Genomic DNA, 15,870 nt, shown 5'->3' on the forward strand with positions numbered 1-15,870 from the left:
AGTGGTGTGGGAACCTCTGGAAGCTCACATGTCTCATCTCTGGCGTTTCAGCCGCTGCCGTTTGCATCTGTTTGATCCTTTTTGGATGTGATGACAGGTGGGCTGGGTCTCTCCACCACCACCACCTCCACGCCAATCACGTTTCCTCTTCTTGAATCCTCACAGCGGCCAATCAAGTACGGTTTCCTAAGGCTCCAAGGGCAATGTGCCCCGCCCAGCGGGTGGTACCCAGTGGGTGCCTGGTAACACATCACTTCCTTATGCATTGGGCTCAGAGGGTCACTGAGACAGAGAAGTTGGGTGGCTCGGTCGAAGCGACAGGGCTGGTGACTACGGAGGGGCCAAACCTGTGGAGCCCTGTGCAGGCCCTGGGAGTGGCACCGTGAGGAGAGCGTTGCTTTCGGCCCTGGCCAGTGTGGCTCAATGGATAGAGCATCAGCCTGTGGATTGAAGGGTCCCAGGTTCAGTTCTAGTCAAGGGCACGTACCTCAGTTGCAGGCTCAACCCCCGGCCCTCGTCGGGGTCCGTGCAGGGGGCAACCAGTGGATTTTCTCTCTGGTCTATCTCTCCCCCTCCCTTCCACTCTCTCTAAAAATCAATGGAAAAATATCCTCAGGTGACGATGGACAAAAATAATAAAAAAGAGAGAGTGTTGCCTTAGGAGACGGCTCTCAAATTCATTTTTGTTGGGCCTCGTGCTGGTTGGCAGGTGGCCGTTACTGATGGTTCAAGTCCCAGGGACACCCCCCACGGAGGTGCCTGCTGGGGTCACTTTCTCTGAAAACAGAAGGACGCTGGAGAGCTGAGCCTCTCCTTCCCAAGCAGGAGCACTAGCCAGCTCCTCCAACAGCTGCTCCAGCCCTGGGAGGTGAATGCCCCCGCCCCCCCCCCCCCCAGCCCAGGCTGTGATTTACATCTGGCAAGAGGAGGGGGGAGTCCCGGAAGGAGGCAGCTGGGCCTGCACAGTGGCCGCTCCCCTGGACGGAGGTGGCTCCAGCCATTGTTTCCGCCCATTTGTCTGCACCCAGCCGCCCGCCATCCTCCCCTTTAAAGCTGAGTCCTGGCTTCCCAGGACAAGTGCTGAATGGAAGCCAATCAGACGAGGAAAATGCCTCTTACACGCTCATTAGCACTTACACCAGAAGGGAACTTTGAAGTGGGGGGACAGCTGGTTAAACATTCGCAACCACCATAGGCCATCATCGTGGCTTTTACAAGAGCCGTGTGCTTCATAGATTGTGCTCAGCTCATTTTATTTAACTCACTGACTTTGAGAGAGAGAGAGAGGGAGACAGAGAGAGAGCAATATGGATTTGTTGTTCCACATATTGATGCATTCATTGGTTGCTTCTGGCGTGTGCCCTGACTGGGGATTGAACCCGCAACCTTGGTGTCTCAGGACGATGCTCCAAGCAGCTGAGCCACCCGGCCAGGGCTTCTCTCTTTCTTTCTTCGTTCATTCGTAACTAAAGTAAATTGGTGTAATGGGGAAACATTTCGCCCAAACACAAACAGTTTCAGACCAGAACTTTGAGCCTGGGGTGTTTTCTCTCTGCTCAAAGGGAAGTGCATGTCGGGGGCAGGGGGAGAGGGCAGGGGCTGGGTACACGAACGCCCCACCAAGACTCTCCTGAGCATAATTAGAAAGAGATTTGATGGGCATGGCTGTCTAGCTATGTATCCATCATCATCTCAGCACCATGGCACATGCACCAGATAAAGCCGTCCTGGGTCCTGGGTAGTCAGGGGGGAAACCGACCCCGGGGCTGGCTTTGAAGTCTGGGGTGCATTACTCCGGCCCACAGTGCTACAATCTTCGGGTCACTGATGAGGACACTGAAATGCAGAGAGGTCACTGAGCCACAGTGTCTCCTTTCTGGTTAACAAACTCAGTGGCCCGCAGTGCAGGCTTCAGCCAAAATATAATTTAAATAATGTGCCTGGTTTTAATGAACAGAACACCCATTTGCTCAACCAAGGTGTTCCCTTTTAAACCAGCCATGCTGACACACATCAGTTCAAGCAATTTCAGTGGAAAAAAAAAAAAAGTGTATTTTGATGATTTGGGAAGAGAAAAAAGAATATAGGTATCGGGAAACATGGTCCTTTAAAAGAGAGAATGTATGGATTATGAAGAAGATAAACCAATTCTCATTTATGAATGGGCACTGTTGACTCTACAGTGTGAACTTGGTTTACACCATAATTTTGCACGATGTTGCCATCAGGAGAAACAGGGTGAAGGTCACGCCTCTGATCCGTCATTTCTTACAACGGCCTGAGACCTGCACTTACCCCAGAATAACAAGCTCCATCTCAAAGGAAGTGCCAAAAGTGCTCTGCAGAGATAAGGTGCTCTTTTATCCAAAGAAGCTTCCACGTGTAGTATCATTCCATGAGAACCGTAATCAACCCTCTTTTTTGCTGTTTGGATTTACCCATCTTACAGGCAGGAAAACTGAGCCTCAGAGAGGAAATTTCGCTTGTCCAAGGTGACCGAGCTCATGGACCACCGAATGAGGATTTAAAACTGAACTGGAAACTAAGGGAGGCTCAAAAAGGGCTACTTTTATGGTAAAAGGTGTTATCCTCGGACACACACTGAGCACCTATTACCCACCGGAAAGGATGTGGCAAAGCTTTGCTAGGTGGTCCCTGACCACATTCTATCCGCCATGTCCAGGCACAGCATGTGGGCAAGCATGAGGCCAGCGATGCACTCAGAGTGGCAACCTGGTGCTGTGGGGAGGAGACCGGGGAACCCACCTTGCCCTGCCCTTCTGTGACTCTGTGAGGTCCCCCTGCCTTCACAAATCCCCTTGAAGAGAACCCCACACACCCCCCCCCCAAAGCTGGGTGCCTCCATTTCACAGGGGAGGGGAGCAGCTCAGATGGGGTCTTACCCACATGCCATTTCAATGTCCAACAACAACGGTAGGGATTTCTCACAATTCCTTGGGTTCTTCCTTTAAAAATCCAATACTTAAGGTGACCAGTTCCAAAGCCTCACTTTCCTCAAGCCTCCAGTTCCATCTGCAAAGTGTATCAATGGAGTGATTTCACCAAAACAGAATGACAATCACTCTGCCTGTCACCTGATAGAGGCCAAGAGATCTTAGACAATAAGACTCGTTTACTAGTGAAAAGTGAAATCTCCTTTACCATTGGAAATACCTTGATACATTTCACTCACTTGATGTTGAAGTACTTCTAATGCCGACCAGCAACACTTTCTTTAGCAATTAATTTTTGTAAATCTAATAAAGTAAATGTATAAATAAAGAAAACTTTAGGTTCTCATAAACTGTTCAGATGCCATACAAATGGAATCAAACATGGGTTGACCCTTGAAACTTAAAAATCACAAGACGAAAATCAATGACACACTTTAAACTGAAGCTGTTATATTGTAAATCAGCGAGCTGAACATAGGACGCCTTAATAAGCCAAATTAATTTGGAGTCTTTTATTACGCTGGCAGGCTCAGAGGAATAATGCTTCCAGAGTCTGAGCAAAGCAATCATGGAGGAAGTTTTCCCTTTATACGTTTCAAATGTCTTTTGTCTCCTAAATTTGGGGCTTCGGGTCCCTTTTACAAGTTTACAAAAGAGCCCTGTGCGTGCTTAGCAGATATCTCGCAGGAAGCTTGCAGCCTTGAGTACAACACAGTCAGTAGCCTTGAGCACAGATAACCAAAAGGCACCTGGCATGGGGGTAGCTAGGGACAGCAGCGGAGCGGCTTGCAAGATCAGACAGTTAGGCTTATTTTCCCTATCATTAGAGCAAGCATTTTTTTTACAGAAGCCAATAACAGCAGAATTAATTCACAGAACAAAGAACCTTGTATGTCTAGTGGAAATTTCAAACAGCAGTTTTTACAAAACAGAGGTTACTTACTGTGCTTCAAAGCCACACGGCCAATCGGTAGTGTTCCAAATACGCCATGGTCGCTTAAAGTGAAAGCCCTGAGATTAGCCTCAGTTTAACCCAAAATTAATTAATACTATGGGTGTTCGTTCTACTTCGTTACTTCGAATCCTATTTATCGTCTCACTTGGCCCATTAAAAGGGAGAGGCAGGTGTTAATGTCCCATCTCAGAGGAGCTATGCACCAGGTTAAAGAGCGTGGGACTTGCCCCCAAAGGTGTAGCTCAGTGGTTGAGCATCAGCCTATGAACCAAGAGGTCAGGGTTCAATTCCTGGTCAGGGCACATGCCCAGGTTGCGGGCTCGATCCCTAGTGTGGGGCATGCAGGAGGCAGCCAATCAATGATTCTCTCATCATCTCTCCCTCTCCTTTCCTCTCTCTGAAATGAATCTACAGTAATAAAAGTGTAATATGCTAATTAGACCAGACGTCCTTCCAGATGACCTTCCAGATGAAGCCGCGGTGGCAGGGGCTGAGGCAGAGCGGGCAGGGGCTGAGCCCCTTGCACAAATTTTGTGCATCGGGCCTCTAGTAGAAATTAAAATAAATAAATAAATAAAAAAGAACATGGGACCTCAGTACCGGTGCCTGTTGTTTGAGATCTGAGGCCAGGACGTAGCACCTGAGCACCGGATGCTTCTGAAATTATCTAATCGGATACATGCAAGCGTTGTAACTCCAGGTCAACAGTCTTCGCCTGAGATTGAGTTGCAACCTTAAACTCCTGGCATTTCTTTATCCCAGGCTCTCACCAGCAGACCCATGTAGACAGAATGTACACGCCTCCATTCCCCACACAATCTCCTCATCCATCTTGGAGCCCTTTCAAACACAGAGCCCACTGAACACGCAGCCTTTTCATCTCCATCTCTTCCAGTGCTCACAGTAACCCTCTGCAGGTGAATACGCTTGTAGCCATTTTGCTGATGAGAAAAAATGAGGGTTAGAGACGCTCATTGGCTTATCTGTCAATATAAATGAAAGGCTTGGCGTTTCTCCTGAGGCTTGTCCCGTGTCCACATATCAGATCTCAGCATGCATTTCTCCCCTCTCGTTCAGCTCCGGGGGATTTCTGCCTCAGGTCTCCATCATTATCAGCAGCCTTCCTCCCACACACGCCTTCCTGGGATCCCGCTGTACCTGACACTTTCCTAGTTAGAGCCCTTGACACTTCCTCAAAGCCAGAAAACCAAGAGCTTTAAAATCAAGGGAATAATAGCAGGTCTGGCTGAGGCAATGAAACTTGACAAGGAAAACCAAATGTCAGGAGGAATGATGATGTTATTTAAATTCTCCTAAAGCGAGAAGCAAGTTTATTCATGCCCTTTCTGCCACCACTTTTCACATTGGCTCATCACTTCTTCTTGTGCTTAGAAAATTATGAGAAAAATAACCTGGCTTTAGTTTTATAGGAAGGTGATAAATATCACACTGGACTATGGGTTGTTGATTTGGCAATAAAAAAGGTAATCAATGGTTTTAAGGGCTCAGAATGGTTTTATGTTGACCATTATGAACTGCATTTTATGTGACACTGTATTTCTTTTCCCTGCAGACAGATAACCTTAAAGAAGTTAAATGAGGTGAGTGGCAACTTCGTCCCAGGAAACAGAGAAGGGGAACCTTTGTGCATGAAGGGTCTGCAATGGGCAAGATACTATTTGCTTTAAATACTCAGTTACACTTCATTATCATAGCAGCCAGGCTCAGGGTGTATTCACATCCCTATCTTAAAGGTGGGAAAGCTACCCTACCCAGTTTGACTCAGTGGATAGAGCATCGGCCTGTGGGCTGAAGGGTCCCAGGTTTGATTCCGGTCAAGGGCACATGCCCAGGTTGTGGGCTCGATCCGCAGTAGGGGGCATGCAGGAGACAGCCAATCAATTCTCTCTCATCATTGATATTTCTATCTCTCTCTCTCCCTTCCTCTCTGAAATCAATAAAAACATATTTTAATAATAATAATTAAAAAGAAAGGTGGGAAAGCTAAAGGCAAAACAAGTTAAGATCCAGATTTTAAACCAAGATCATGCTGGCCAGCATATTCCATGTTTATGGGGCCAATGACGACCACATGCCTAGTTCGCCTGGAAGACTGAGTCTCCACCATGGCTTCCAGTATCCAATGTTTCAGACATGAAATGTGGGGAACTGTAGTCCACCTTGCTAGGTGTTCTTGACAGGAAAGTCAGGACTGCGAAGTAGGAGAAACTCAAGATACAGAGTCACACAGACCTGGGTTTGCAACCTACTTCCCTGGACTCTGGAAAATCTCCCTGCCCCCACTCCATCCCCGGTTCTGTTTTCCCGGCCATGAAAGAGGGATGAGTGCACTCAACTTTGCAAAGTTGTGCTAAAGTCAAAATCAGTCAAAGTGACCGCGTGCATGACCAGGTGAGCGGTATAGGCTCAATCAATGGCATGACAGTCAGGTAAGATGGAAAGATCTTAGGGCCTCCTTGGATGTTTACTTCCTTATGCCCCCAAAGAGGAAGGTCCTTAAAAAGAGGATGGTGAATACACCGTGACTGGTGGAAAGTCTCTGTCCAACAATAAGAGTGTCCTCACTTCACCCCCACTGGCCTCCTAAGGGACTTGGTTCTTGTCTTATTATGAGCCAGTGCAGAGGTTGGCTTTCCTTCCTTTCTCCCTCCTCCCCTCCCTTTCTTCCTTCCTTTCTTTTTTCTTCGTTGGCATTATGAGAATGTAAAATCAAAGGTAGAATTTCCAGCCCTAGCTGGTTTGGTTCCGTGGATAGAGCATCCGCCTTCAGACTGAAGAGTCCCGTGTTCAATTCTGGTCAAGGGCACATGCCCAGGTTGCAGGCTCGATCCCCAGTGTGGGGCATGCAGGAGACAATCAATGATTCTCTCTCATCATTGATGTTTCTATCTCTCTCTCCCTCGCCCTTCCTCTCTGAAATCAATAAAAAAAAATTTTTTTTAAGTCACATTACCATCTAATCCAGCCGTGGGCAAACTACGGCCCGCGGGCCGGATCCGGCCCGTTCAGCTGTTCTATCCGGCCTGCGGAGCCGAAAGAGCGAAGGGTTCTCTTGCTCTCCCCTCCACTCCTTTACTTTGAATTTATATTAGTTCACACAAACACTCCATCCATGCTTTTGTTCCGGCCCTCTGGTCCAATTTAAGAACCCATTGTGGCCCTCGAGTCAAAAAGTTTGCCCACCCCTGAAGCATAGAACTGAAGGAGAGGCCAGCCCTGGCTCATTCAGTACTTCACCAGCTCACCCTCTCCTGGGAGTTAACTTAGAAAGTTGGGGGTGGTACCCACACACCCAGAGGGACCCACCCCTTTCTTCCTGTGAGTGAGATTCATGTGTCCCAAGTAGCAGATGGCGGCCACTCACGGTGACCTTCAGTCCACAACTCAGTGGTCAGTGTGAAAGGACAAGAGGGCCCCATCACTGACAAACAAGGACAAGAGAAGGTCAGGCCTGGAGGACAGGCACCAGGCAGGCCCGTTCGTTCTCCTTGCAGCTTTGGTTGGCATTTTGCTAGACGTTGATATCATCTAAAGAACCATGCAGCTAGTGGGAAAACGTGTTCTTCCTTTTTATCTTTTGCCAAGATGTTTCCCCGTTGTTTGTCCGGAGCCAGCGCCAAGGCCATTGCTTGGTCACAAAAGCTTATCTCATAAGACATATGTCACACTTGTGTGTGGCCAGAGTCTTGGAGACCAGAAATGACGAACTACCCGCCCCAACTCAAGTTCATGTAGTGCTTGATAGTTTTCAAACACAGTAGAGACTCGTGGTCTCATTTAATTCTCACAAAACCCTAAGAGAAAGCAGCCTTAGAGAGGCCAGAGCCCCCACAGCTGGCAGAGCCCCTGAGAGCCCCAAGTCCAGTGTGCCCCGACCTATGACTCTCTGCGTTAGGAAACACAGAGACAGCTCTGAGCTCAAACGGAGAGGGGAAAAAAAGGAAGGAGGAAAGAGGGAGGAAGGGACTTATGGAAAACATTATTATTTAGCTTGCATATATTTATGTTCAAAAAACAACACAAAAAGTTGAAGTAGAGAAACTAGAGACGTTTCACTCCACTCCCCTGATCTCATTAAATTGAAATGCAATGCCCTCAAGCGAAAAGTGGACTGTGTCTCACTTAGATAAAACATTATGAGAATATAAAATCTGAATGTCCCCCCAGCCGGTTGGCTTCTCTGCTGCACTGACAGCTCAGGCACCTCCCCTTTGACCAGCCCGAGAGCCACAGCTGCATCCCATTGAGGCTTTGAACTGCCAGGTTCAAAGTCCTGGGGAAGACTCGGTGGGGAGACTTCCAAACCACTCGTTAGGATGGCTTCATTACCCTTTTCACTTCGCCTGAGGCTTGCCTGCATTTGCTGTCCATGATGAAGTGCATGCCCCCTTCCCAGACCCCCTTTCCAGGGCCACCATGGTCTTTGAGACAAAAGAGCTTGTCTGTAGACCAGCTTCGGACGAGACTTCCGGTGCCTCTCTAAGCTCTTTGTTGCTAAAGGTTTCTTGTCGGTGAAGCAAATGTGAGTCGGGAGACCTGGCCTCCATGGTCAGCTCAGCCGCAAGGTAACTATGGGAATCTGGGTGAATGGCTCCCCCTCTTTGTTTTTGTTTATTTATTTTTTAATATATTTTCCTTGATTTCAGAGAGAGGCAGGGAGAGAAACATCAATGATGAGAGAGAATCATTAATCAGCTGCCTCCTGCACGCCCCCTACTGGGAATTGAGCCCACAACCCGGACACTTGCCCTGGGAATCAAACCGTGGCGCTCAACCACTGAGCTATGCCAGTCAGGTGGCACCCCATCTTTGTTCCGTATCTGCAGACTGCTGGCTTAAACTTTTCATGGACCTCAGACCCTTTTGAAAATTTCATGAAAGGTATTCATAATAAACCTTCCTTTAAAATATGCACAGGTTTATGAAGGGGAAAAAAATGTAGCTTTTCATTTCAGAAGGTTCGTGGGTCCCCCTAGGCCATCAAGGACCTCTTCCATGCCTCAAATTAAGAAGCTGTTGTCTAAATGATGCCTGAGCTGCTCCCCAGCTGCATGAAGTGCACTTCAGAAAACTATTCACAACTGCCCAGCCGGCGTGGCTCAGGGGTGGAGCATCGACCTATGAACCAGAAGGTCACAGTTCAATTCCTGGTCAGGGCACATGCCCCGGTTGTAGGCTTGATCCCCAGTAAGGGGGAGGGTGTGCAGGAGGCAGCCGATCCATGATTTTCTCTCATCATCGATGTTTCTGTCTCTCTCTCTATCTCTCTCTCCCGTCCTCTCTGAAATCAATAAAAATATACTTTTTTTAAATTTGAAAAAGAAAATTATTCACAATTAAGGAGACACTTCAGCAAATACTGTACCTCTTGTAAGGCTTTTTTGCTTCTTTCAGAGTAGAACAGGGCCCAAGGATGCGAGTCCAATAACATAGATTTTTATAATGAAAGATGGTCAGGAATTCTACCATTGTTATTAAGGAAAGGGAGAGAAAGGAGCTGTTTGGGAATGGCTGGCTACCTTGAAAAAGAATAATGTGACTATTTTCATGCTCCTTTTTCAAATATGAAGAAAATTAACGATAGCCTCATCTCTTAAACACAACCTCTGTTAAGATTTTGTCATATCTCTTCAAATCCCTTTTTACACACACACACACACACACCCCTACATGGAAACATGTCATGAGTCCAGTTTTTATTCTGGACTTTTTATGTAATGTTGAGGCATACTTAGCGTATAACCTTATTCCACACTCTGCGTCAATACTTGCGATACATGGATAATAGCCCAGTAAGTGAATACAGCACCAAAACGTGCTTAATGGTGCCCGCTTAGATGGGCATGCAGATTGCTTCCAGGATTTTTTTTATCTTTATTGTTGAAAGTATTACATATGATTCCCCTCTTTCCCCCATTGACCTCTTCTCGCCCGCCCCCGCGCATGATCTCACTCACATGCGAAATCTAATGAACAAAATAAGCTGATGAACAAAACGAGGTCCAGAGACATAGCAGCTGGAACAGACTGTTTCCAGGGTTTTGACGGTGTAACTGAGGACATGCTGAACAGCTTCGTACATGGAACTCAGTTCAGATTTTAGGTCCTTTTCTTAGAAAAAGAGTCTCATCCGTGGAATTGCTGGGGTGAGAATAATAGTCTCTCTAAGGCCCTTGAGAGCTCTGGTTACACTGCTTTCCAAAGAGCCAAAGGGATTTTTAGTCCCGTCGGCAGCCTGGGTATCTGCCTGTTACATCCCGCGAAGAGGGTATGCTTGGTCTGTGCTCGGTCTTTTGGAGTGTTATTTGTAGATTTAAAAAATCTCAATGCTAACAAAAATGTTGCCCAATTCTACTAACCAATTGCTCTAAAAATACATATCATGATGTTTTCTATCACCAAGAATCACTCAACTTTTTTTTTTTTTCATTTAACACAGGTCCTTGGAGCAGAGAAAGGTAAACTGTTTATGTTGGTTTTCATTCCCTCATCCTGTTAGGCTAAGTGTTGTTTCCATATTTACAGTGTTAGTCATTTGCTGAAAGGACCGATTGCTTCAGAGCCTGGGATGGATGAGCACATCGAGGGGGCGGGGCAGAGAGCAGGAAACATGACCCCAATGGACCCAGGACTTCCTATCTGTCTGTTCAAGAATGCTCTGGTCTAATCGGGGTGATTTAAATTGGGGCTGGGCTCGTGGTCTTTCTTCAGCCACAGGCTGCTGATAAGGAGGCACAGGTCACCCCCAGGCAATTTGGGAAGACATTGCCGGCCCCCTGCTTTTGGTCTCTCCCTCTTTGATGTCACCCGTGCACACACACCTACACCCTCATTTGAGCGCATGCACACACACACACACACACACATACACCCCATCGGGGTCACTGCTGTGGAAGCAGGCAATCCAACACTTGCTCGCCAGCTGGCAGGATGCGAAGTAGGTAGTAACCTCATGTCCACCTGTGAAGTGCTGTTCACCATTCACTCAGAATGAAAAATTACGTCCACAGCCAAGGGCTGAGCCTCGCCCAAAGAGTTCACGCAGGAAGCGTGGTCACAAAGCAACAGGAGCCTCCACCGACCCTCTGTGGCTCTGGACGGGCCGCAGGCCTCCGGGGCTCTCCAGTGTGCTATTCCTTATACTGAAGACGTTAGGCTTGAGCGAGGCCATATCTGGGTTTGCAGATTCCCAAGGCCTCTGATGGAGGAGTGGGGGGTCTGTTGGCGATCTAAAAAAATTCAAACCCGAAAGGAAACTGAGCACTTTCCCACACTGAAGCTCAGCATCCTCAAGGGTTGTTGCCGTGGGTTCCATTGATGGTCAATGCAACAGTGCGACCGTGTTCAGCTCACAGGGGGCAGGCGCTCTGGGTGGCTGCTGATGACACAAAGCACTTTTATAGGATGTGCAGCTAGTGGGCCAGTCACTGACTCAGTGACATTCCAAGTAATCACAGTCCCTCAATCAAAAGTGTCCATTCGGTGATCAACCTTGGACAGAGCAGAGTCACAACCCCAGTGAAGACACGGAGGTGTCTGTACGCTTCCTTAACTTTATGACTGCAGCCGAAATTGAGAGCATTTTATGGGGTTTCATACCAGGGCGGTATTGTGTGCCCTTGGTACTTCTGATGGCTGATTAAAATCTATTCACGATGAGAAGGAAATAAAAAGTGAGACAGCAATGGCTTATGTGATTACTGAATAACTCTAGTTCATCTGGTTGGCAGAACTATTCAAAACTTGACGATCAAGGGGGACATTCTGAGAAAAGGCATGCCTACCCAGCAGGCTAGGAACTACTGGTCTACCCCAGACTCCTGGGGCTTGCCTGCCCTGGCACAGGGGCATAAGAATTTGGGGGTGTGGGCCAGCACTGAGCATCCCCATGCCCTACATTGCTCAAAACAGTTCTTGAATTTAATGTTTTTTTTAAATATGTTTTTGTTGATTTTCAAGAGAGAGGTAGAGAGGATAGAAACACTGATGAGAGAGAAACATCATCAATCGGCTGCCTCCAGCCCACACCCCACCGGTATTAGGCTCACAACCCAGGCATGAGCCCTGACCGGGAATCAAACCGGCGACCTCTTGGTACATGGGTCAACACTCAACCACGGAGCCACACTGGCTGGGCTCTTGGATTTCACCTTTTCATTTATGTTTCTATGTAAGTCTTCGTTTGAATCAGAATTCCACTTCAGTTCTCTTCCACACCAAACACCTCCCAGCGTAACGTTCTATGTTTTGAAAAGTTCAATGATGAGTTCCAGATTCAGTGTTCTCCAAAATAGTATCGAAGATTCAATATTTCCATGTTATAGCCTCAAGAAGAAGCCACTCCCAGGAGCCAGGGTCAGTGTGGAATACGTGGGTTCCAGATTAGAGGTTAGAAATTGGATCACCCGAGATTACTGGATGAAATTATAGCAGTTCCAATGGGCCTCTGATGGTCTCGAGTCATTTTCCTTTTGCATCCTGAAATTATGTGACTCCTCTCTACAGCTCCTCGTCACCCAACGAAGCCGGAATCCTCTCACGGGACCCAAAACCAAAGTGCTCCAGAAGTCCCTCTTGCTGTCGCCAGGTAAGGAGCCAGGAACGCCTGGTTGGGTCCCAGCTTGGGGGTCAGGCCATGTGTTACGTAGGATAATGACCCGCCAAGGCTTCCTGAGAAATGGGAAGTCCTGGGCCTTGGATAAGGAAGTCCGGAGCCGCAGCTGTTATTGAAGCTAACAGCAACATCCTTCCCGTGCTTTGTACTTCTCCGAATGAGGCTAGAGAAGTGTGGTGGACTCAAAGACCTGAGTATTAACTAGATCAGATTAACTGGGACAGATGCTAACTAATCCGCGGAGAAAAGTGGGCTTTTCTAACTAGACTCTGTTACTTTTGAATTTCACTTTACAGATGACTGGACTTAAAAAGACCGTTTTCTGATTAAATACTTTCCTGATCAGGTTATTATAACAACTGTCATCCAACTAAACCAGCCTTGGGCAAACTATGGCCCGCGGGCTGGATCCGGCTGTTCTATCCAGTTCTCTTGCTCTCCCCTCCGCTCCTTTACTTTGAATTTATATTAGTTCACACAAACACTCCATCCATGCTTTTGTTCCGGCCCTCCGGTCCAGTTTAAGAACCCATTGTGGCCCTCGAGTCAAAAAGTTTGCCCACCCCTGATAAACAGTCGAGGAAGCAAGGGCTCAGGCTGAAAGACACTGTAAATTAGTGGTGGCTTCCTTAAAACAAAATCCAGGGCCTCCAAAATCAGTGCTAGAAGGCCCTGCCACCCTGGTCTGACCACTGGCTTCAGCCTGCATTCATGCCCCTCACCCACTTTCCCACTCTCCACGGTCACCTACCACAGGACATCAGCACACACTATTTCTCTGCCTGTACCCCTTCCCTCCATAGCGCCCCCTCTCCACTCTCTCCAGACTTGGAAAACTTCTCTCTATTCATCAGACCCCAGCTTAAAGCCACTGAATCCAGGCGACAGTTCTGACCCATTTCCCAGAGGGAATAAATGAGGCCCAGAGAATCTGAGGCCCTTCCCCATTGAAGTCAAGTCCAGCTTCACGTTCAGCAGCCCGTGACGTCTACACTGACGATCCTAAAACTGCAGCCCACGAACCCTGACTTCCCCAGGGGCCTGTCCAGGGTGCAGATGCTGTCATTGTACCTAGTAGGTATTTACAGGGAGTCACCCTGTTGGTGATGGGGTAGAGCAGTGGTTGGGAGGAAGAATTCACTGGGATCGGGCTACCTTGCTCCACCACCAGCAAACCACGTGATGCCGGGCAACATCATTCACCTCCCATGCGAAGCTGAGAGCAGAGCCAGGCCTGTTGCAAGTGCCTAGTACATGTGCGCTCTCATTGCCATGGCCAGGCCCTGTTCATCAGGGTGACTGCCACCCCCAGGTCCTCCCCTCCCCCACTTTCCTGCCTTGTCCTACCTCACACCTTCAGTAGCTTTGTTCTCGGTCTCTGGCCCGTGGGTGTTAGAACTCTGGCTTCCTAATTCTTGTCAGGCCGTTTTCTGTTTAAGGCCCAACCTGGCACAAAATTCTGCCCATAGCACAATATAAATACCCTCTCTTAATGTAATTTTCCAAAGGGAAAATAAAACCCTCATGTGGTCGTGAAAAGATGATGAGCTCTCCTTGGCACCCGAATCTGTAGCAGCCGTTTGGTGTGGTTTGGCTTCTTTTGTTTCTTTGTTTAATTAGTTGAACAAAGTCTCCTGATTTTTCTTCCTCTATTAACTGGCTTCTTCTGAGCCCCCTTCTCAGACGTTTTCCCAGGCTGACCTCCAAGGGCTGGGATCCCTCAGGGTCCATCTGAGGTCCTGGCTTTTCTCACTAAGAGCCTGAGCAGTGTCAGCCACGTTCTAAATCTCTGTCTTCGGCCACAATCACCCTTCTTAGCTCCAGACCCAACAGGCAGTTTTCCTTAAAAGGTGACAGGCATCTCAAACTCATGATGTTGAAATGATCTCTTCATTTCTACTTTCATTCCCAAACCAACTGTATCCCCCTGCAACCTTTCTCTCCCCGGCAAATGATGCATCCTCTTCCCCATCTTCATTCTCCCATTTCCACCTCCCCAAATCCTATCTCCAAAACATGTCTTAAATCTATCCATGTCTCCCCATTTTCCCAGCTCCCAACATGGGCCAGCCACCTTCGATCTCACCTGGACTCTTGCAGTAGCCACTTAATGATACTTATCATCCCCATGCCTCACCTTCTATCCAGAAGGAACTGCTTTCTGGTCTGTTGCAGAATAAGCCACGTTTCCTTGCCTCTGAGCCTTTGCACCTGCTGTTCCCTCTGCCTGGAACAACACCCTCCCTCGTCACCGTCTCCTATTCATCTTTCAGAAGTCAGCTTGGTTAGCACATCTCCCAGGAAGGCTTTCCTGAGACCCAAAGTGATTTTGTCTGGGTTAAGGCTACCGCAGGGACTCCTGCTGTGCACACACCTGTCCCAGCACTTAGCCCACTTGTGGTTACGATACAATGTCTTCCCTCCACAAATGGAGAAGCTTTAAGGGCTTTAGGGCAAAGGCCACGTCCTACTCATGTTACATTTCTCGAAACATACCATGTGCCCAGGTACTCAACACACCTTTTTTTCTTTTCTTTCTTTTTTTTATCTTTTTTTTTTTTTAATCCTCACCAGAGGATATTTTTCTACTGATTTTTAGAGAGAGTGGAAGAGAGAGGGAAAGACAGAAACATCAATGTGAAAGCAACACATCGATTGGTTGCCTCCTGCACTAGCCCTGACCAGGGCCCAGGCCAGGGAAGAGCCTGCAACCAAGGTACCTACCCTTGACCGGAATCGAACCCAGGACCCTTCGGTCCACAGGCTGATGCTCTATTCACTGAGCCAAACCGGCTAGGGCTCAACACACCTTTTAAAAGTGAAAGAAGCATTACTTTTATTTTATTTTTGTTTGCTTGTTTTGGTATGTTTGTTTTTGCTTCAATCCTTATAAACTCAGTACCTGAGACCTAAAATATCCTCAGAGGATGTTCCTACTCTCCCGACATTTTCTTTTTAAAAGTCCTATGAAATCAGGGAGGAGACATTTTGCTATAGATGACTTTCCCCCCAGACATTTATTAAGGTCATACACTGGCTCCTGGTAAAGGAATCTGGTGTTAACAGAGTCCAAGTCTTGGATGTCAGCAGAAGTCTGACCGGGGATTGCGACACAGCGTGGTGGTTCAATAATCTGCGAGCATTTTTGTCCACAAAGCAAGGCTCCCACAGGATAGCAAAAACCAGGTGTGCCCTCGGTTGATGTCAGGGGTGCTAGGAAAGGGCTAGATTTCATTTAATTGGCCCAGAGGCTTTATAAATAGCGTGCTTTCTGGTGTGGAGCATGCCCCGTGTAATTAGATTTAACTGTGGCAGCACCTAGCGCT

General features: G+C 47.7%; 1 protein-coding gene across 1 annotated transcript in view; it reads left to right on the forward strand.

Moving 5' to 3' along the window:
- CLNK (cytokine dependent hematopoietic cell linker) overlaps window positions 1-15,870 on the forward strand; it is a gene marked incomplete at its 5' end in the record, with an annotated part of 90,490 nt that overhangs the window by 50,915 nt on the left and 23,705 nt on the right. The window contains 3 exons of the mRNA XM_080656097.1: window positions 5,483-5,510; window positions 10,370-10,388; window positions 12,436-12,517. Coding sequence (XP_080512223.1) covers window positions 5,483-5,510; window positions 10,370-10,388; window positions 12,436-12,517 — 129 coding nt within the window. The remainder of the gene's footprint in view (window positions 1-5,482; window positions 5,511-10,369; window positions 10,389-12,435; window positions 12,518-15,870) is intronic.

This window comes from Plecotus auritus (genome assembly GCF_963455305.1).
Source record: "Plecotus auritus genome assembly, chromosome: 1".
Taxonomy (NCBI): Eukaryota; Metazoa; Chordata; class Mammalia; order Chiroptera; family Vespertilionidae; genus Plecotus; species Plecotus auritus.